The sequence below is a fragment of the Brienomyrus brachyistius genome, chromosome 1 (assembly GCF_023856365.1).
Source record: "Brienomyrus brachyistius isolate T26 chromosome 1, BBRACH_0.4, whole genome shotgun sequence".
In the NCBI taxonomy this organism is placed as follows: domain Eukaryota; kingdom Metazoa; phylum Chordata; class Actinopteri; order Osteoglossiformes; family Mormyridae; genus Brienomyrus; species Brienomyrus brachyistius.
This window is the reverse complement of record NC_064533.1, coordinates 22,592,834-22,612,397: the sequence shown is the minus strand read 5'-3', so window position 1 is coordinate 22,612,397 and position 19,564 is coordinate 22,592,834. Positions and strand designations below refer to the sequence as shown.

General features: G+C 45.5%; 1 protein-coding gene across 2 annotated transcripts; it reads right to left on the bottom strand.

Annotated features, from left to right (window-relative positions):
- Positions 1-183: 183 nt before the first annotated feature.
- pdgfra (platelet-derived growth factor receptor, alpha polypeptide) lies at positions 184-19,408 on the bottom strand. Of its 2 annotated transcripts, none has more exons than XM_049011192.1 (29): positions 19,156-19,408; positions 16,546-16,624; positions 16,093-16,383; positions 15,723-15,983; positions 14,802-14,926; positions 13,773-13,935; positions 13,500-13,692; positions 12,981-13,111; positions 11,806-12,108; positions 11,331-11,597; positions 11,112-11,242; positions 10,657-10,825; positions 10,380-10,569; positions 10,060-10,175; positions 9,762-9,888; positions 9,427-9,623; positions 9,102-9,196; positions 8,693-8,825; positions 7,231-7,335; positions 7,035-7,145; positions 6,762-6,915; positions 6,397-6,563; positions 6,052-6,167; positions 4,940-5,062; positions 4,600-4,711; positions 4,384-4,483; positions 4,093-4,198; positions 3,012-3,247; positions 184-2,330 (listed from the first exon to the last, which is right to left on the bottom strand). In XM_049011192.1, exons 2-29 carry the CDS (start codon positions 16,601-16,603, stop codon positions 2,186-2,188), a joined length of 4,425 nt encoding a protein of 1,474 aa, XP_048867149.1. In that variant the 5' UTR covers positions 16,604-16,624; positions 19,156-19,408; the 3' UTR covers positions 184-2,185. The 2 variants fall into 2 exon arrangements, with proteins under 2 accessions (XP_048867149.1, XP_048867139.1); XM_049011182.1 differs by lacking the exon at positions 19,156-19,408 and adding an exon at positions 18,664-19,040.
- Between the last annotated feature and the right edge of the window lie 156 nt (positions 19,409-19,564).

The following is a 19,564-nucleotide window of genomic DNA, read 5'->3' as shown; positions in this document are numbered from 1 at the left end:
TTAATGCAGAGCAGGTAATTCATCGACTTTATAATACAAATCGTGAAAGATATTGTTTCCCATAACTCTGCACTCGAAAGATTTTAAAGGTAATGCATTTTTCCATTTCGTATCTTGAGGCAAACTGAGAACTGTAAAAGCACCGTACTGGCCCGTAAATTGTGAATAGATTAAAGGCAAAAGGACTTTATTAAATCATTTATTGAAATATAGATCATCTGAATGTACATATTGAATAACAAAACAAAAGAATACGTCTGTAATTGAGAAGCTGTCTATAATTACAAGCATTGTACCTTCTGTAAAGATCAACGGTCACTCTTTCCAATGTTCCCGTCCCTGTCACGCCGTTGAAAGGAAAACTTTCTACAAGTCCAAACCTTGTCTCTCGCCAAAGAAGGAAAGTTTTTTAAAAGTGCAAGTTTCTTAGTGCCCGTAGAGTACACATCACAGTCGTCAAAGGCACAATAGAGGCAGTGACATAGCTAAAGGTAAATAGGGCAGTATACGCAAATATAATCATCGATGTATGACATCGCGTTGTACGTAACTAGTCTTTTTTCCAGCAGGTAAAACACATTTCTGTACATATCTAGCACTGCCCATTCCAGACTGGCAGATTACTTGGCTTTGTATGAGTTTTGGATGTTCCTTATATCCACATCTGGGAAAAAAACATTGTTAGTTTCCACAAATCTGTTGCTAGACTGTTTCACAAAGGCAGCTAACACCTGGAATGCTTTCGGGACTGTTATCAATCCAAATGGCTTCCCTCATTGCCTGGATCCAGGCACAAGGTTCTTTGGTGGTCCTATATGCTTGACATCTTCTGGGAAAAGGAAACAAATGCCTGGGATCCAATAGCAACAGGGTAAATGTTCATCCTTCGAACTGGATCAGCGAAAGGTCCGTTATTGATTGTCTAGAGCCAATGCCTCTGACTGTCTATAGGCATCGTGGTTCAGTTGACGTAGTTGCATATTTTGGCATCCATAGAGATTCAAGCACAAGTCTTTAGACAGTTTCAAAACGACAGTCACATACAATTAGGTATCTTAAACAGAAACGTGAATGGTCTCACTGAGATGGAAATTTGTGGTTGGGGTTCCTGCATGTATCAGTGTTTTTAAAGTCTGTAATAAAAGTTTGTTTAACAAGTAGATTAAATGCTTCTGTGTATAATATTTGGTTTAAATGTGTTTTATATAAAGTCAAATTCTGGAATGTTTGTCATATGGAACTGAAATGAAGTTATTTCTATGGTGTGTATTATTATTATTATGATTATTATTATCAATGCATATTTTTGCCTTAAACAGTACCTTTAGGTGAAAATAGTTTGTTTACTTCTAATCCGGGCAAGGCAGTTACCATCACAATAACACCGACGACGTAAAAGCTTTTACAATATAGCCACATTTTTCACCCCAATAATGCTCACTCCACAGAAATATTAACAAACATTACATTTTCATAGGTATGATAAAGATCAAAAGTAAAAAAATAAGTCTACCTGCTGCACATAATTGGCTGCTGACATAATCTCACACACGCCAACAGAATGTAGTGAAACTTTGTGCTTTTAATATTGCATCACGGTTTGTTCAGTCAGCCTGCTTTTGGAAGAGCAGTGTATGTTGAGTGGACCAAGGGAAGGATGTCGCAAATTGCCCTTTCCGTGGTTTAGACTTCTTTAGAGATGTTTCTTCTTACCAAGACAGTGGAATTGTGGGTATGATGCTTTAGGGTTTAGTGGTTTTCAATCAGTTCATTGCTTCCAGGAACTGTCAGTCTTTGGGAGTTCAGCGTGATTTTGGTTCTCTGTCCGTCTGTCGCTTATATCGCTGGATTTAAAATGCCCACAGAATAGGTGCTGTACATTTAAGATGTCCTCTTCATCCTTATGTGCTCAATGCCCCAAAACGAACAGGACATCACAATGTGCCAGAGGAGATGATCCAACCATGCAGAGCGTGACTTGGCAGGGGTCAATGTTCATCCGCAGCCCATTTCTTGTCAGCGTTGAAGAGACGCCCAAGGTTTCTGTTCCTGGGGCACCTGGAGAACAGGCCTTGGGTCACGGGAAAAAGTGGTTTATGCTCTGCACCGGGTCTCAGACTCTCAGCAGCCGGCCTGTCCTGGTTTAAAGGGGTTGGAGGGGGATTTGGGTGTAGCTCTGTGGAGTTTACAGAAAGCTGTCCTCCGTCATGTCTCCTGAATCTAGGCACAGCTCCAGCATCTCGGAATCTTCCAACATCTCGGCCTCCCTCCTGCCGAAGGCAGAGCTGCTGGAGCCTGTCTCGATGGCACTCTCCTCCGACGTCTGGGAACTGGAGAAGGAACAAGAGTGGGATTGGGATCAGAACCTGCTTGAAGCAGTACTTTTGGGACAGCCGTGCAGCTCTGAACAGTACAGGTAGTGTGGCTGTGGCCACTGAAAACATGGCATTTGTAGACTTAAGGGCAATGACATTACTACTAAGAGGAACAACGTAGAGGTGGCCACTGAAAACATGGCATTTGTAGACTTAAGGGCAATGACATTACTACTAAGAGGAACAACGTAGAGGTGGCATTTAGAGGAAGAGGCTGTCAGTATGGGTTATGGCAGTAAGTGGGTAAGTTTCGCCGGCAGTGCCCGTTGTCTGAGATGAAGCGAAACTGACTTGCTAAGTCGGGCCCCCCCTCAAAAGATGGCACCCCCCCCAAACCTTGACTAATAACTTGAAAACTGTTCATAAGTTTACCCGTTTCACTACGCTGCTTATATTTGTGTTTGTTGCAATACGTCTGCCCCCTGCTGGCCTGGTGGAGTATCACTGCTGTATACAGCACCAACCACGGCCATCCGCATCTACAACCAAAGCTGCTGTACGCATGAACCTCCCCAGTCTGAAAACACCTACCTACAAAAGCGCAAGCGGAAAAGAGAAGTATGAACTAGAATTCATGGGCTGATCGGCACTGGGTTAGGGTGCTGTAGTGGTCATGGCAGCAGTCACTCTACACACCTGTGACGGTTCCTCTTGCTGTACTCGTCATCAGACATCGGGTCCAGGTCGGGCAGGGGGATGATGTATCCGCTGTCGGAGCTGAGTCGCTGCTCACCAAAGCCACTTTCCCGCTCCTTCAGCTTGCCCTGATTCTTGTAGGGCATGCCCACGTAGGTGTCCTGACCGTCCACCTGCACACGCGTCACCGCCGGGTGGTCGCTCCGCAGGAACTGGTGGTGGACACGCTCATAGCACTGCGCACCAAATGACAAGCTCTCAGCATCACCGTGGCGACTCGACGGGAGTCGCAGCTGAGGCAGCTGCTTGCCATTAGAGGGCGTGTGTAAACCCAGGGTGTGTTACCCAGGAAAACCACACCAAATACCAAGCGGTGTTATAGGAAAAGCTAATTACTCCACTCCCCCGAATCATAAAAGGCCCGAAGGTCTTATCGATGTGGCGGCTTGCAGTCAGCAATGTGCTGCCTTTTAATGCAGGGCTTCCTGTCGTAATTATGAACCTCGGGTCGCCTCCTAAAGGACATCCCATCATTAACACAGCTGCTTGCCAGCCTTGTCACATGAGCCATGAACCGAACAGGCCTTGTAGCAGCGGTTCTCAAACTACGACTTCCTGGGGGGTCGCCAAGTCATGGGAGGAGCCATGGGATGATATTCTGGATATGTAAAGAAAAAAACATTTGTGATCTTTTATAAGATCGACAAATTTTATTGCTGGCAATCTTTTAGTATTCTTTGCCATGTGGGACTGCCTTCCCCACACTGCGAATCTTATCAACGCAAAAGGGGACGTGAGGCTTGACCAGGGGTTGCACTGTTCTAAGGGGTCCCTACACACCTGCACTACCTCTGCAAGCAAGTTTGGGAGTTTCTGTCCACGTACCCTAACCCCAAAATAATACAGAGGTTGTAAGAGGCAAGTAGGAGGAGAGAGTCAGACACAAAGTGACAGTAACAGACTAGAAGTAAAGATAAAAGAAGAGGTAGGTGTTACAGAGAGGAGGTGAGCTCATCAAAGGGGTTTGAGACCACAGATCGGGTCGTGCTCGGCTGTAGAGCTGGATTTGAGAGAGACCCACCTTTTTGTACTCGGAAGGCAGAAAAGAGGCGATGGTTTCACTGAGACTGAAGAAGGAGGGTCTCTTCTTGGGTTCACTGTTCCAGCACTTCATCATCATCTCATACCTGTAGCCATAGAGGTAGGGGGTTACATATTACATATAGTGCAGTGCAGTATGTACTATTGTACTCTTATGCACTGTGCTGTAATGTATTGTGGTTTACTATAATTATGCATAGTAAAGTAGGCCTTCTAGATGTGTGTAATAGTGTGTAAAGAGAGCTGCATTATGGGAAAAGCATGGACATACACATCACTAGTGGCATGCTCAGGTTTGGCCATCCTATAGCCGCTTTTGATCTTGTTGTAGAAGGTTGAGTCCACTACCATACCGGGATAGGGGGTCCCACCTGAAAAACAACAGAACAAAATGTAAATTCAGACCTGCTGTTATATATTGGACATTGTAGCTCTGTGTGAAACACTGAGAGGACACAGGGTGCCTGACCAGGTGTGTCTGACATACCCAAGGAGAAGATCTCCCACAGCAGGATGCCGTAGGACCAGACGTCACTCATTGTGGTGTACAGGTTGTCAAAGATGCTTTCGGGGGCCATCCACTTCACAGGCAGGAAGGTCTGGGGGGCATTGGGGAGATTTGCAGGTCAAAGACATGCATAAGTGTGAGAGTTGAAGCTCTCATTGTATAAGGAATCATGATTGACTTTCATACTTCCACCCATTTTTAAGCTGTACCTCAGCCCAAACCATCAGTCTTATTCTTTTGGATGATATTCCACTTGCTCCCCGCACACTCATTGTGGTCATGTGACCTGTGCCTTGCTGAAAAGTACCCTCCTACTCACACTGCCTTTGGAAACGTAGTTGTTGTCATGCATGATGTCTCTGGCCAGGCCGAAGTCGCAGATCTTCACGATCTTGCCTTGGGAAAGCAGGACGTTTCTCGCAGCTAAATCTCGATGCACACACTGCAAACACAAGCGCTTGATTTACTAACAACATTTCATGATAGCAAATAACAAGAAACAAGCTACATTCTCCTTGCTGAGACCTTAAAATTCCTTCTGGAAAAAAGCAGAGAAACAGAGCAACAGGTCTGCCGCAAGAATAAGCAGCGCTGCTCTGTGGCACCGTGTAATTTAAGCCTCAGGCCTATTTACAGGCCTCTTTTCTGCCTGTCCAGACTTCTCCAGTGCTGATTATTGCTCAACCCCTGATTTAACAGCCATGTGACCCCAGACTTGGACGCCTGGGCTGTCATTTTCTCAGATGGGAGGAACCTATTGCCATCATCGTTGTGGGCACTGGGGCAGCCCAGGACTGAGAGACAGCACAGCAATTAAAACCCTCAGCTTGGGGCCTGTGAGCAGGGCACTGCTATTTGACCATAAACAAGGCCGTCTCCCTCCCTTTACATAACGTCAGTCCTCCCCTGCACTTGCTGTCCAACCCTTACCTCCCCTTGCAATAACTGGCTATGTATCTTGTCCTTAACTCTGCTCCTACTGTCTGTCTGGCCAGCCAACTTGACCAGGCTATCTTCTGATGCATCTTGTTGCCGGTGTCATTACATTATACTCAATCTAACACGGCGTCCCCACTGGTTTGCGTACTGGCCAATTCACCTACACTCCCGTCCCAATAAAATAACAGGTGCCTCCCTGCATTGGAGTCATTTTACATATTTAGCAGATGATTTTTCTCCAAAGAAACATAAGTTTTTTGAGGAAGCTGGGTCAACGGCCGTGTTCCACAGCCCAGTGGTAAAAAGTCTAGGATTACAAAAAACAACCTTCCAATCACAGCATTCTAGCCCACGAGCCACAAACGGCCTTCAACAAAACTACTGCATGGACACAGGCACAAAATCGGGTCCTTTAGCATGACAACAATAATCTGTAATCAGTCGAGCCCTCCAGCTTTTTAGCCGTGAGCCCCTGGTCGCCAGTGGACTCACGTTCTTGGAGGCCAGGAACTCCATCCCCCGTGCCACCTGGTATGTGAAGCTCAGCAGGTCCATAGTGCTCAGGCCGTCGTCAGAGTCGTCAGACAGCAGGCTGTTTGCTTCTCTCTCTGCGGGGTCAGCGAAACGCAAGATGTTTAGCTCACGTGACTCATATTTGGAGCAGAAAACGTCAAACCAGACCTCGGTATAAATATAGAGGACTGACCATTCTGCCTTTCTTAGTGAAGGCTCTGTGGATAGCCAGTGCAACATGTGTGCTGCAATTACCCAGTGTGTAATTATAGGACAGGAACAGGGCCACAACACTGGAGGGGAGAGGGGGGATGTCATCCGTACCGCTCAGAGATTTGTCCTTATGAGAAGGCGGGTGGTCATAATTGGATCCATAGACGTCAGAGTACTTTGAAGCGTCGCTCATTTCCAGCATAGGGACGTACTGGGTGTTATGGGCTTGCATCATGTCCATATAGTCCCCTTTGCTTTCAAAGGACAGGATGACGTAGCTAAACGAGGGCACAAAGATGGGTGCTGTGTTAGATGCAAAGCTAAGTATTAAAATGAATAGCATTTCGTTCATTCCTGAAGGCTTTGAGGACCACTATTAATGGGGATGGTTATTGTGTAGAACAGTGCAATGTTAAGAACCGCAGTGGTATAAGTCTAGCCCAAAAAACACCCAAATTACCAAACCTGCTACTCACCTCCTGCTATTCTCATCAGTCGGGTTGATGCCAAAGATGTCTAGTTCTTTCTTGGACTTGTCGATGTGTTGGCTAATGAAGCTGTCTCTGTTTTTGTGGAGGTAGTTGACCAAATCGCCATAGAAGCAGTACTCTGTGATAATGTAGATTGGTCCTGAAAGATCAAGGGCAGAAGTGGCTGGTCAGACCTGGGCTTATGGTTGTCAACGAGCTGTAAAATGTGCTCCACTGAAAAAAAACTGCAGGAGCCCCTTCTATACCTAGGGTACATACCCGACTTGGTACAGGCCCCCAGTAGGTTGACAATGTTCAGATGAGGCCCCAGATGAGTCATGATCTTCAGTTCAGACATGAGGGCCTGTTTCTCACTGGACCTTGCTGTGGCTGAGAGAGGAATATGAGCAGTTTGGTCAAACATTATTACTGACTTTCAACCACAATCCAAAGCCCCTGCCAGGTAATGACTTACGCTTCAGCATCTTGACGGCCACCTTCATCACGGGCTGTGAGCGACTAAGGCCGTATGCCATCCCCTCAACCACCTTCCCGAAAGCTCCGGAGCCCAGAACACGGCCTGCAGGGAAGGAGGACATGGACAGATCATGCTGTGTTCCTCGGAAGCACGCATGTGCATTTCAAGGAACGACCGAAGCTCTGGGTCTGTGGGGGTGGAATTGATTGCTATTTTTCAAGGTGCCGATTGTAGTATCACTGTGAGAGTTAATTTCAGTAACCCATGTTTAATCTGATGTTTAGAAATCAATTTTTAAATTTTATTTACGTTTAGTACTGCTAATATATTTGACCAGTTGCACACAGCCTGACAAGCGCGAGTTTGGCACGATGCTCTCATGAGTGAGGGAGCCTGTGCTGAGACTGCCTCGTCTCAGTTTAAAGCTAACAAAAGCTAACTACAGCTAACTAAACGCTACTGTGTGTAAAGTAAACTTTCACTGAATATCTCTATACCTCTTCCCTGAATACTAAGAACAAACTGAACTATATACACCTTTTTTAAATTACTCCCTCAGGTTTCGCTTCACCCTATGTCACATATGTAGCTCATCGCCGCACTCTTTGCCAGTTGCAACACTTTTCACGCTACAGGATTTGCAGTTTCCGACAGTCCCAAATACTTAACCTGCTGGATATCTGATGGGCATAACTAATAGCAATCAAGCACTGATTTTCCAGGGCCAGGTGAATGTTGATATGCCTCTAATCTGGGGCTTTTGTTGGCGATCGCCGAAAACGTTCGGCAAGTGGAAAATCAGGGCTAAAATCGTGTAGTGTAGCTTAGCATTAGTACCTTTTTCATAGTCTGAATTTCCTAGCAGAACACACACTCAGATGATGTCTCTAAAATTAGCTAGAGTTAGCTAATTTTGGTATGACAGACCTCACAGACAGTCTTATCAACTACTCTGGGAAGCCAAAATGTTGCCAAACTGCTGATTTTAGTGTTGCGGGAGGGTCTTGCACTAGCTGTAACCAACTCAAAGCCTCAATTAGCATAATCTTTTCTGTACTTGTGAATTTAGGTTTCACCCGGGTCAAGAAATATTTTAATTTGTTTCACTGCGTATTCCAAACTGAAAATGCTGTAACTGAAAAGCACACTACGAATGTGTACCGTTGTAACCCTTGTCTTTACTTTAACTGCAACATATGTTTAAAAATTGCGATACATATCAAATCAGCCAACAAATATCCATATTATATTATTCTGGACAGTCACTGCCGATTCCCACCCTTACTTTATGCATGTAGCATGAAAATTATGTGATAGGATGTCTATAAGAACCAGCCAATGATCTGACAGAATGTAGACATGCATCCAATGAACAGTGTGTGTTGAAATCCAACCAATGTAGGGACAGCCAATGATCTGACTGGATGTGCAGGAGTCAGGCATGTATCTCAAGGCTCACCCAAAACAAGTCCATCACGGGGAAACTCCCATCTGGAGTCATATGGAAGCTGCATGGGATCCACATAGATGTATTCGTGTCCATCTGGACTAATTGATTCAATGACACGCCACCTAATCTCATACCGGGGTTTCTGAAAGGAAGCACACCCCATGTTCTTTAGCCAGTGGAACTTCAATAACACACATCCAGCCAGTTGTTAACTTTTGGACCCAAATCCCACTGCTGGCACTGAACAATAGGAACTGCTAAGAACACTGGAAGTGTGAAATGTGTAAGCATAGACAGTGTAACTACAGGTAAAATGTACAATGGATGTAGCGGTAATTGTTGCATGCAATTGTCATTTTTGGCTGCAGGTAAAATGAGCACGCCTTTATGGGTAGAATTAATGAATGATATTCAATACCTGCTTCCAGATAATGACCAGGACAATGAGAGAGATGATGACAATGACCAACAGAACCAGGACAGCAGCTGCGACCGTGAGCTCAGACTGTAGGGCTACACAGGAAAAAACATCAAATATGTTTTGAATTATTCAGGAACTTAGGACATTTTTTGGGTAAGTGGTTCTCTATGAGAAACTGATTTCACAGTGAAAAGGTATAAAGCATTACCTAGCCTGATATAATCTTTCAAAAACCTATTTTCCATGGGGCCTGCTTTTTTTAAACAAAGAAAATTGTGGCTGGTATCATTGAAAATAAGGGGACTTTGACAACGATGCTCACCATTTGAGACGAGTTTCACTTCCCGACTAGCCACCGCTAGCTCGTTCCTTGCCAGGCACCTAAGAGCCAGAGAGTTCTCCAGTTTGGCAAAGATCACCTGACTCTCCAGCTGGTTGTCCTGGTTTATGTGATTCTCCATGGTGATTTCGGTGGAGTTGACAGCCAGGGAGGTCCACTGAGATGAATCATTAGAGCATCTAGTGGACAAACAGAAGGATAACATCATGGCTTACACTGCTGCCTTCACCTAGACAGCCCCCCCCCTTGTTAATGAGGTGGCTGACCTATGAAAACACATGTGGCATAGCGTGTGGTACATGTTAGAGGAAACGTACAGTTTGATGTTCTTGCAGACGAACCACTCCACTTCTGGCACAGGCTGCCCGCCTGCAATGCACACCACAGACTGTCCCGTGGCAGAGCTGTGGTGCAGGTCCATCAACTGCACAATTTTTGGTGGCACTACGCAGGAAACAGAGACGGTTGGTCATGATTAGCTGTCAAGTGGAACTTCCATGGTTACCTCTGCTTGCTTACAAACAAGGGAAAATTCACAGCCCTGAAAAGACCCTTCTTTTCCTTGACCCAGCTGTCACATGATTTAACCATAATTGAAGGCTGCACTGAATTTACCTTTCACCTTCAACGTGAAACTGAAGCTCTGGGTCAGGTTCCCATTTCTAACTTGGATGGTGTAGTTTCCACTGTCCTCTTCCTTCGCTCGGATCAGAACCAAGGTACCTTGGTACCTGGGAAACAGATGTTGCTTGAGTACATCCGCAGTTTCTCAAAACCACGTCAACATTAGCTGTCACTGTTCAGCATTTGTCATTCTAGAACTGCATCAACTGGATAGTCTGGAGTCAAGGTGTTTGGTTTGACTGGGTCATCAGGTTTGGTTAGGGTGTATGAACTGGTATGTCAGTTGTTTGGGGTGTCATGCCTGTGGTTACCTGGTTTCGCTGGCGCGCCGAAGGTTGCTGGTCATCTCGGCATTGACGTCGTTCAGCACCTTGCCGTCCTTCAGCCAGGTGACCCTGGCGGTGGGGAAGCTGTCAATGATAACCACAAATTCCTTCACCTCGTCCAGATCGGCAGACTGTATGGCACTGAAGGTGGGCTCCAGAGATATGAAATCCCTTTCTGTGGAAGGAAAAAATGCAGAGTGCTCAGAGAGGCATGGCTCCAAGTCATGGAGAAGCCTTTTATTCATTCACAATTTATGCATACCATAGACTGTGATTTCCACCTTCTTGGTCCGAGTAATTGTGGTCATGATGTCAGTGATGGAGCACTCGTAGAGGCCACTGTCCTTGGTGGTGGCCTGGGAGATGGTCAGCGTATAATTGATCTCCTGGGAAGCCTTGTTCTCCCTCACTGTCTTCACTCCCCTTGAGGCCTGCACCAAAAATCACCCAGCATGCATCACTTCACATGGCCCAATTGTCTTTGGCTTTTGCAGTGTCTCGGACTTGGAGAGAAATCACACAAACATTGCTAGCACTACTCCTAGTGATGGCACCTTGAATCTGTGGAGGTTAAATGTGTCTCCTCTGGTTCCTAGAGGTGATACCATGACCTGGGCTGTATCAACAGGCAACATACGTGCTTAATTACAGAAGACAGTTAAATCACTGGTCTTCAGTGCTCTTCCCTAGACACAATTTAATGTGAGAAGCCCTCACCATCTTCCCAGGGTACTTCCAGAGGTCCTCCAGCATCTCGCTGCCACGTGCTATACAGCTCACCACCAGCTTCTGCCCCACCAGCAGGGCTGAGTGTTCCACACGAAGTTCCACCTGGAGGTCATCGTTAGCTGCAAGAGAATGGGAAGGAGGCATTAAGTATCACACAGGGCAAAATGCTCTGTTGACTTTATTTACGACATCATCGCCGGTGATTACTTGTCCATCCATGGACGATGTACTCCTCACTGTAGTGCTCCTCGCCGTTGACTAGGGCCTTGCAGACATAGGTGCCCGAGCTGAATAAACCCACCATGCCCCGCTTGCTGTCATAGGTGGCCGGAACCTCCTTCTGTGTATCCACATTCAGCAGCGTCACATTGGTTCTGGGGTCTGACACTCGGCATTGGATTTCCATGTCATCCATACTGGCCAGGACGTGCTTGCTGTAGGGGTCCAGAGATGGGACAAAGGGCATGTCGGGGTCTATGGGAGAAAGAGAGGAAAAGTTGAGGTTTTAACCGGAGTTCCAATCAGTTCCAATGGAACTGAATTGCTATATCAGGTCTTGATACTGTTGTTGTGATTATGTAAGGCTACTTATGAAGGGTAGTAGAGCAAATATATCCATAATAAGCAATGGGATCGCCCAACCATGGTCACAGTACGCGGAACAGAAACCTTGGTACAGTACCTGGAACATAGACATAGATGGCAGTCATGTCTTGCTCGGTGTGGTTGCTGTCCGCATGATGGCAGTAGTAATAGCCTGTGTACTCCACAGTTGCATTAATCACAGTGAGCGTGGTCACAAAAAGGCCACTGTTATCCTCCTCTGTGTCCTCCAGGAACTCTCTTTGGAAGATGGGCAGGACCCAGAGCACCTCCCGCTCACCCTTGCACTTGAGGGTGAATTCCTGGTGGAGAGGGACCACCATCTCCGTCTGCTGGGGCCAGATCTCAGGCAGTGCCGGCAGCAGAGGCTGCGGATCAGGGCCTGAGACATAAAAACAGACTCTTTAGGGTTTTTTTATTGCATTGAATTTTATCCAGATTTAAATTTTAGTGAGGTTTTACGCAAATATTTGGGACTGAGCTCTCAAACAGCCCCTACACACTTGAGCCAAGTCTTGCGAAGCTGGTTATCCAGCAGCATCCAGAGCTTTGCAAACCCTTTCATTTTTGTGTTAGCTGTTAACCAAAACTCCCTGCCTCTTCATGTCTATTACTGAGTTTCTGGGGTCCCAGTGGGAGGAGAACCAACAGTCTTGTCCAAAATGGCAGGTGTGGTTCTCTAAGCCAAACCACTGTAATGTGCTTGGGTTGATACCATGTTGTTGTGGGCATAAACTGAGATCTAGATGGTACAGACTTAGCATTATGCATTATGAATGCTTATATCTTTGCCTATGTGTTCTAAAAGCTAACTCACTCAGAATAAACATATCTATTGTGTACATGAAAGTGGCTTCCACTCTGTCAGCATGTGAAGGACATGTGAAGGGCCGGCTTGTCCTTCAAGTGACATAGGCCACCGTCTAGGGCACCATTTGATTATGGGATGCAAAAGAGCGAGTGAAAAAAAATCAGAAGAAACACCTCTGATTAAACTGGGTGATGTTATTTATTTGCACTAGTTTTAATTTTCACTACTTTTCTTGTGAAAATGTTGTGAGCTAGCTAGTTAGTAGACAGATACTATGTGCTATTGAAATGTTTTTAAAATAAATGGATTCAGAGAATTTGTTTTCTGCTGCTTGGGGGGGGGGACACTCAGCAGTTCCGACCCTGAGTGCATGGATTATTCCTGCTGGCTAACACATGTGGCTAAGCTACAAGACAGCAGGGAGCGGGCGACGTGGGTCTCACCTCTCACTCTCAGCTGGAAGGAGAAACGCATCGCCTTGCCATCGAGCGGCACCTTCTCATGGGAGACCACAATCGTGTAGTTCCCACTGTCACCCTCCTGGGGGCGGGAGAGCGTCAGCCTGCTCAAGTACCTGTGAAGTTGGGGGGGGGGGGGCAAGAGGTCACCCAAAAATGCCAGAAATTCGTTGATGTCCAGAGAAAACATCTGAAAGTCTCCCTGATCTAGTCTACTAACAGTCATTTACATCACCTCTCGCTCTCTCAGTACCCTGGAGGTTGGATCACATGACTATGGAGTCACCTGACCAAGTACTCACCTGCCCATGAGCACTAAAGCTCCAGTTATTAACAGCCATAATTCGCTGATATTTATAAGTTTGCTGCTACTTAAACTTACAAACATAGAAACATGTATAACAAGCATAGACATTTCTAGACCTTATTTAAAAAATAACTATTTTTAAACTATAAAAAGTTTTCTGTCAACAGGAAACGATACAAAAAGAAGCTGATCCTTACCTGTTAGCATTGATTGCGTTAAATTTGATGAAGATATTATGTTGGCTCTCGTCAATGGCCACATTGTCCTTCAGCCATTGGACTTTGGGGGCAGGGTACGCGTCAATGAAGATGCTGAACACGCTCTCTTCCAGACTGGTTGCAAATTCCAGCGGCGCGATGTTGTGGTCCAGTCTGATGAAGGTGGTACCCGCTAGCGAAAAAGCAGAACCTCTGGGTGAAATGGGCTGTGAGAGGCGGAGCTCTCTACCAAGGTCCAGGAACGCAACCTACGTAAAACTGTGACAGACACCCTCTGGACTCGGGTTATGCTGGTCAGGGTATCTGTGATGGCGCAGTCATAGAAGCCGGTGTCCTGCTCAGATGCTGCACGGATGCTTAGGGTGTAGAGCACAGCCCCAGCAACAGACTGCCTGCTCTCTTCAGCACCAGTGATCTGGAAGGAAGAGGAAAGGCAAGATTAGGCAAGGACAGGTACACTGTCAGAAAAAGAGAGCACCGGTTTGTACCTTGCCTTGTCACTTGGCCTGTACCCTCAAGGGTCTGCCAGTTGAACCCTATAGCTGTAGATAATTGTACCTTTTAAGGTACAGAAATGGACTATGTTGTTTGTACCTTGGGGATGTTCCTCATGGTCCTACAGAATCTGATCCTTAACTTAGACTAAAAGGTACATTTACCTACAGCTGGAGTAAAATTGGCAGAGCCTTGAAGATACAGGCCATGGGCGTCCATAGGCCCGTTCACTCGGGGCTATTGCCCTGAGTATTTTAGCCCTGATGCCAATCTTTAGCCCCAGCTGAACCTCACTTATCCCCTGATCTTTTTGATAGCTAACAACTCCCCTGGAAGAGTCCCAGTGACACATAAAGGTACAAACTGGTACTCTCTATTTCCCCGACATTGTGGGGCATCTAGGAAGGGCATGCAAGGTGAATTTACAGGCAGAATGAGCTGCTGTAGTATATCTGGTCATCAAATTCCCTGTCCACCTTTAAGGAAAACCTCAATATCCATCTGTTCCAGGAAAACCAGCAGCCTGCTACCACTCCATGCTCCCTGAATGCTTTTAATATCGTACTTTTTGCTGATTTGAATAGTGGTCTTATGTTCTCGCTTTGTTGTAAGATGTGTAGCTCCTCCTACGAGCTCCTCCCCGCCCTACTTTTGCGCCCAGCCGGCTCCTTGACAGCACTTATGTTTGCTGAGGCCTTTGCTCTCTGATGCTCTGGACTCTATCAGCGCTGCAGCACAGCCACACGGGCAAAGAACGGCATGGAAGTGGCTTCCGGGAGCCCTTGCCTGCTTGCTGGGGTGCAGCCATGTCTGCTGGTATGAATCTCCAGCGGGGCCTTCACAGGTGAGACTGAAGGGCTCGCCCACCCGCACGGCCGGCTGACTGGCATGCAGCTTCAACTGGAAGTCATCTGGGAAGGGGGAGGTATGAGGTTACACATGGGGGGGGGGGGCAATAAGCCAGCAGGCTCCAGATATGTGCCTTGGTATTTCCGCTCTCATTTCCCGGAGTGTGGTGGAAACGCCCCTCCCACCAGCCAAGACCAGTCCAATGACGGACAGCTATTCTGCCACTACTGCCCTCCCCCCTCATGTAATATGAGATGTGAACTCATTCATCCCGGAAGACCCCTCCCACCCCAACATATACTTAGACACACACTCATGCAGGACAATAACTGTACTGCATGCTCTTTGACCCGGAGTATATCAGTGCTCACTCCATACAATATTGTACTTTGTATCTTCTCCTGCGTCCACATGTAAGTGAGACCAGAAACTTCTGCTGTAACATTCATTATAACAGCAACACCTGGAAGATCAGGTAGTGTGCTATCTGTCCCACATCACATGGAAAAAAAAACTGAACCCTGTTCAAGTGGCTATTAAGTGATTCATTATCAAAACGTCTACATTTTCTCAATTCTACAGAAATACTTATGTTAGGCTACCATGTAAAATTTCTGTAAGGTTAAAATAGTTATTTCAACATGCCTCGCCGAGTTATACGATTGGCCCACTCCTATCCAATCCAAATCTTTAATCCCGTACGCAAATGTTTTTTTTTCTTTCTAAAGCACTTTGCTTAAGGGTTCAGCTGTCTATCTCCCCCTACTGCGTATATGTACAAGCGCAGTTTCTTAGCCACCAGGCTTAACGCCGCCTGTAAATACTGCAATTAATTTGCCATCGGGCTTTTCTGTTTACCGTCTTTTCCTCGATCAGCCTTGACCGTGTAGATTGCACTGCTCCGCGTCTTGCCGTTCACGGCGGTTTCACACACGTAGGAGCCTTCGGGGAAAGCCCCCAGGAAGCCTATCCTGCTTAGGTACGGCGCGGGCACCTCCGTCCGCGAAGGGACACTTCTGAGCACGACGTGCCAGTCCGGGTTTGTAATGCGACAAGGGATTTGGGTCAAAAGGTCCGTTTCCCCCGACACATTTTCGGGGACGAATGGAATCTCTGGATCTGTAAAATAATATATACATATGTTCCATGCATCAAAATTTGAATTGAGTTACACACATTGTATGGTCTATGCTTAAATTTTACATGGGGAACATGTATATTTATTTACCAGGAACAAATATGTATATTTCAGCCTGCTTATCTTCCTCTGCACCCTGCCAATCGTCGTACTCGCAGACTAGGGCTTCAGTGTTGGCAGCAGACGCGTCTTTAATCACCAGCACGGCGGTTCGGGGGTCTTCCCGTTTAACCACGGCATTTTCCGGCAGCGGGAGCATCCAGCTGACGGCCCTCGTCCCGGAACAGGTCAAATTGATGCTGGCATGGCGTTTAACAACCAGCTCGGGCAGGTCGGGATGGATGAGTGGTGGTGACGATTCGCTCTTAACGGCCCGTGGACCTGGATCGGATGACAATAAAGTCAAATTAAAGGTTTTTATATAAATGGTATTCAGGATATGTCTAAACGAAATGTTTTACATACCTTCCCATTTGTTCCCAGTTAATCAATTATAAATGACTATAATAAATAATGAAATATACTAAGCATTTGTCACGTTACCTAAGAGGATCCCGATGAAACAGACTCCAAATGAAAGGATGGCCCACACGACACCCATGGCCCCAGGTGTCAACGTAAGCTGTGACGACAAAACGAAATCGTCAAATTCATCTTAACAGTATTTGGACAAGACTTTAATTATCGGCCCTTAAGAGAAGCAAGCACGCAATTTATTGGAAAAATCCCCTGACGTAGTATGAATTTCAAATTTTTCAATCTATCTGAACATCGATTTCATAAATACATTTTTAAGCAAAGCCCAAAATTAGTCAGCAACTAGAAGAATCTGTCATAAAGAAAGGCTGTGCCGAGCCAAATGCCTGTGTGTCCCTTAGCGGCGCCACAAAAATGTTGGAAGTTACCGAATTTCATTTTGCCAACACAACAAGGAAAAATAAGGAGTGGTTCTTCCCATGGTAGCCACAAGAGGGCGCAGCAGTACAAGTTTTCGCGAGCGACAATAGCCTATATTCAGACACTGGATATTTTTGTTAATTGCTTCAGTGTGCATTCGTCTAGAATAAGATGCGTATGCTGGAATCACAGCTCATATTGCCTGAATCTCCGAGTGAATAAATTTCCGAATGTGCCTTTTGGCTGTTTTTACGCACCAAGAAAACGTTATTAATATGATACGAATCAATTTTCAAGGAAGAAAACTAAAGTCATCTAAAGATTTTTTTTTGTTGTTTCACAACACAACCCATTTCCCGAGGGTAAATCTGAGTTGCCTATCTGCTTAAGCAAGATGTGTGATTATGATGATAATTGCATTAGTAACAGAATTATTAGTCTATTTTAGTAACACACTATCTAAACTAACGCGGCACCCCCCGAAAATTATTGTCAAAGACCTCATCTGGTCGAATGTTTCTAATCAGTGTGGCTCGGTTCGTCAGTGGAGAAATTGCCCAAGAGACAGTGAAGGAATCTGTTTTTTATCTGTTCGGCGGAGACCCTGATGCTCTGGACCCTGGACTCTATCAGCGCTGCAGCGTAGCCGCACTGGCAAAGAACGGCATGCGGAGATGCGCAGGGGCTGCGCATTCAGCCGAGTGCAATTCGAACTTAATCATATCCAGGCATTTTGTCCTCTATTTCCAAACCAGGTACAGGCCATCAAACACGTGCAAAACAGTGCATGCTCCATTTCGTGGCATTTGAATGATGCAAATGGTTTTGCAAATGTTCAGTCCTTAGTAGAAGAAAACAGAAATTTGCGATGATTTGTGTGACACTGGAGGCTGTATTTATAATTTCCATCCTCTGTCTTTACTTAGTTATATAACCGTAAAGAACTTATATAAGTTAGGCCTATGCTGACTAAATGCATCACGAAGTCCCACCGAGTTTGCCACAGTGTGCAGAATAGACCAATTATCCCTGACAAATATTGGGGTGTCGAAATTGTAATTAAGTATCGTTCTGCGGAGGTGGCTTATGCATCAGTGCTGCGTGGGAATTCAACTTGTGATTGCATTAATTTGACAAACTTCTGATCTTTTTCAAGCACTTGGAGAGGATGATCTTGTTTAACCACGCCAATCGCCCAGTTTTACAATAGCTGTCCAGCTAGACAAGAAGACTGCCCGTATCCTGTATTCGGGCGTTTCTATATGCCGATTCTCACAGTACCGAAGCGGTTCCGTCTCATGAAGCGTGGTTGAGAAATGTATTCCAACTGACGGTCCTAACATAATTCATTTTTTTGACGGCTAAAACCAATTCCACACACGAAGAATCAATTTCCATGGAAATACACCAAATAGAAAACCAGGCTAATGATAGCTCGTATGGGTGAAGCCAGTGTTTCCCAGCGACACAATTTAAATTCTTAGGAACAACGCAAACAAATTATTATTTAAACTTATTTTTTTTTTAAAAAAACTTAATTTAACACCGATAAGAGGTACAAAACAATTTCCCCCAACCTCACTCAACTCCCTAATTCGGGAGAAAGGTCTCCCTTGAATCTTTGCTTGAGAGTGCAGCAAGATCCTTTAAAAAAACACGTTCCAGTGAAAACGCAAAGTGATTATATTCCATGCGAAAATGTGAGATCCCATATTCATGAATGAAAATAGCTTTGCACTGGTTTTCAAACGCTTTCCCATTAACCTCTTTAGCCCCATCCTGGGTGAAGCCCCGCGGTGTCCGGCTGACATCTCCCGCTGCGAAGTCGAAATCAGCCTCTTTCATCCAGACCCATCAGCGTACCTCAGACAAGCGTCTGGAGGTGAAGCCATTTGTCGTGTGAAAACAGACAATATCCCAGTGAAATGACCAACTCCGTCGCAAAAATTAAGAAACTTAAAGAAATCCACGTCCTTGTGAACTTAAAAAAAGATTCCAGAAAAAAAATCACATCTGTATTTGGAATGCTGACCAAACTTCTATATGTTGAACGTACAAGCGAAAGACGAGTAGACGTAAATCAACAGAAACCAATTCCATATAACTACATTTCATTTTAATTAGATCCCACTTTCGGTGATTTATCTTATAATCCCACAAAAAACATCCGAAAAGTTGAAATTTGCGAAATACCACCTACATTGCGAGAGGGGGGGTGTCGGTTTAAATTATCTGTAAAAGAAGCCAATACAATACCTTTTTAAAATTCCGTTTGGGTGTTTTTCTTAATTAAGGTAACCCCTGGACGAATGTTAAAAAATCATCTACGCTCCGGTGCCAGTCCTAGGATCCCAGTAACAGATGCGTCGGATAAAATCCTGCGCGTAGAGCATGAGGCTCCGGCGCTCCTCTGCCAGCTTCCGCCGCTGCGCTCACAATGCGCTCCAAGCACGGCGACCCGTAATTGATTCAATGTAACAGTCCATCCTCCCCTAAAAGTAATCATCTGCCTTAAAGTAAATAGGGATCAGGAAATGAACCCCCCTGCCCCTCATCGAGAATTTTCAAAATAAGAGTCCTCGGCTTAATCTTCGGGGGGGAGGCACAGGGGGAAGCGGAGAGGTAAAAAAAAAAAAAAAAAACATATGTTTCGCAGAGTAAGCTT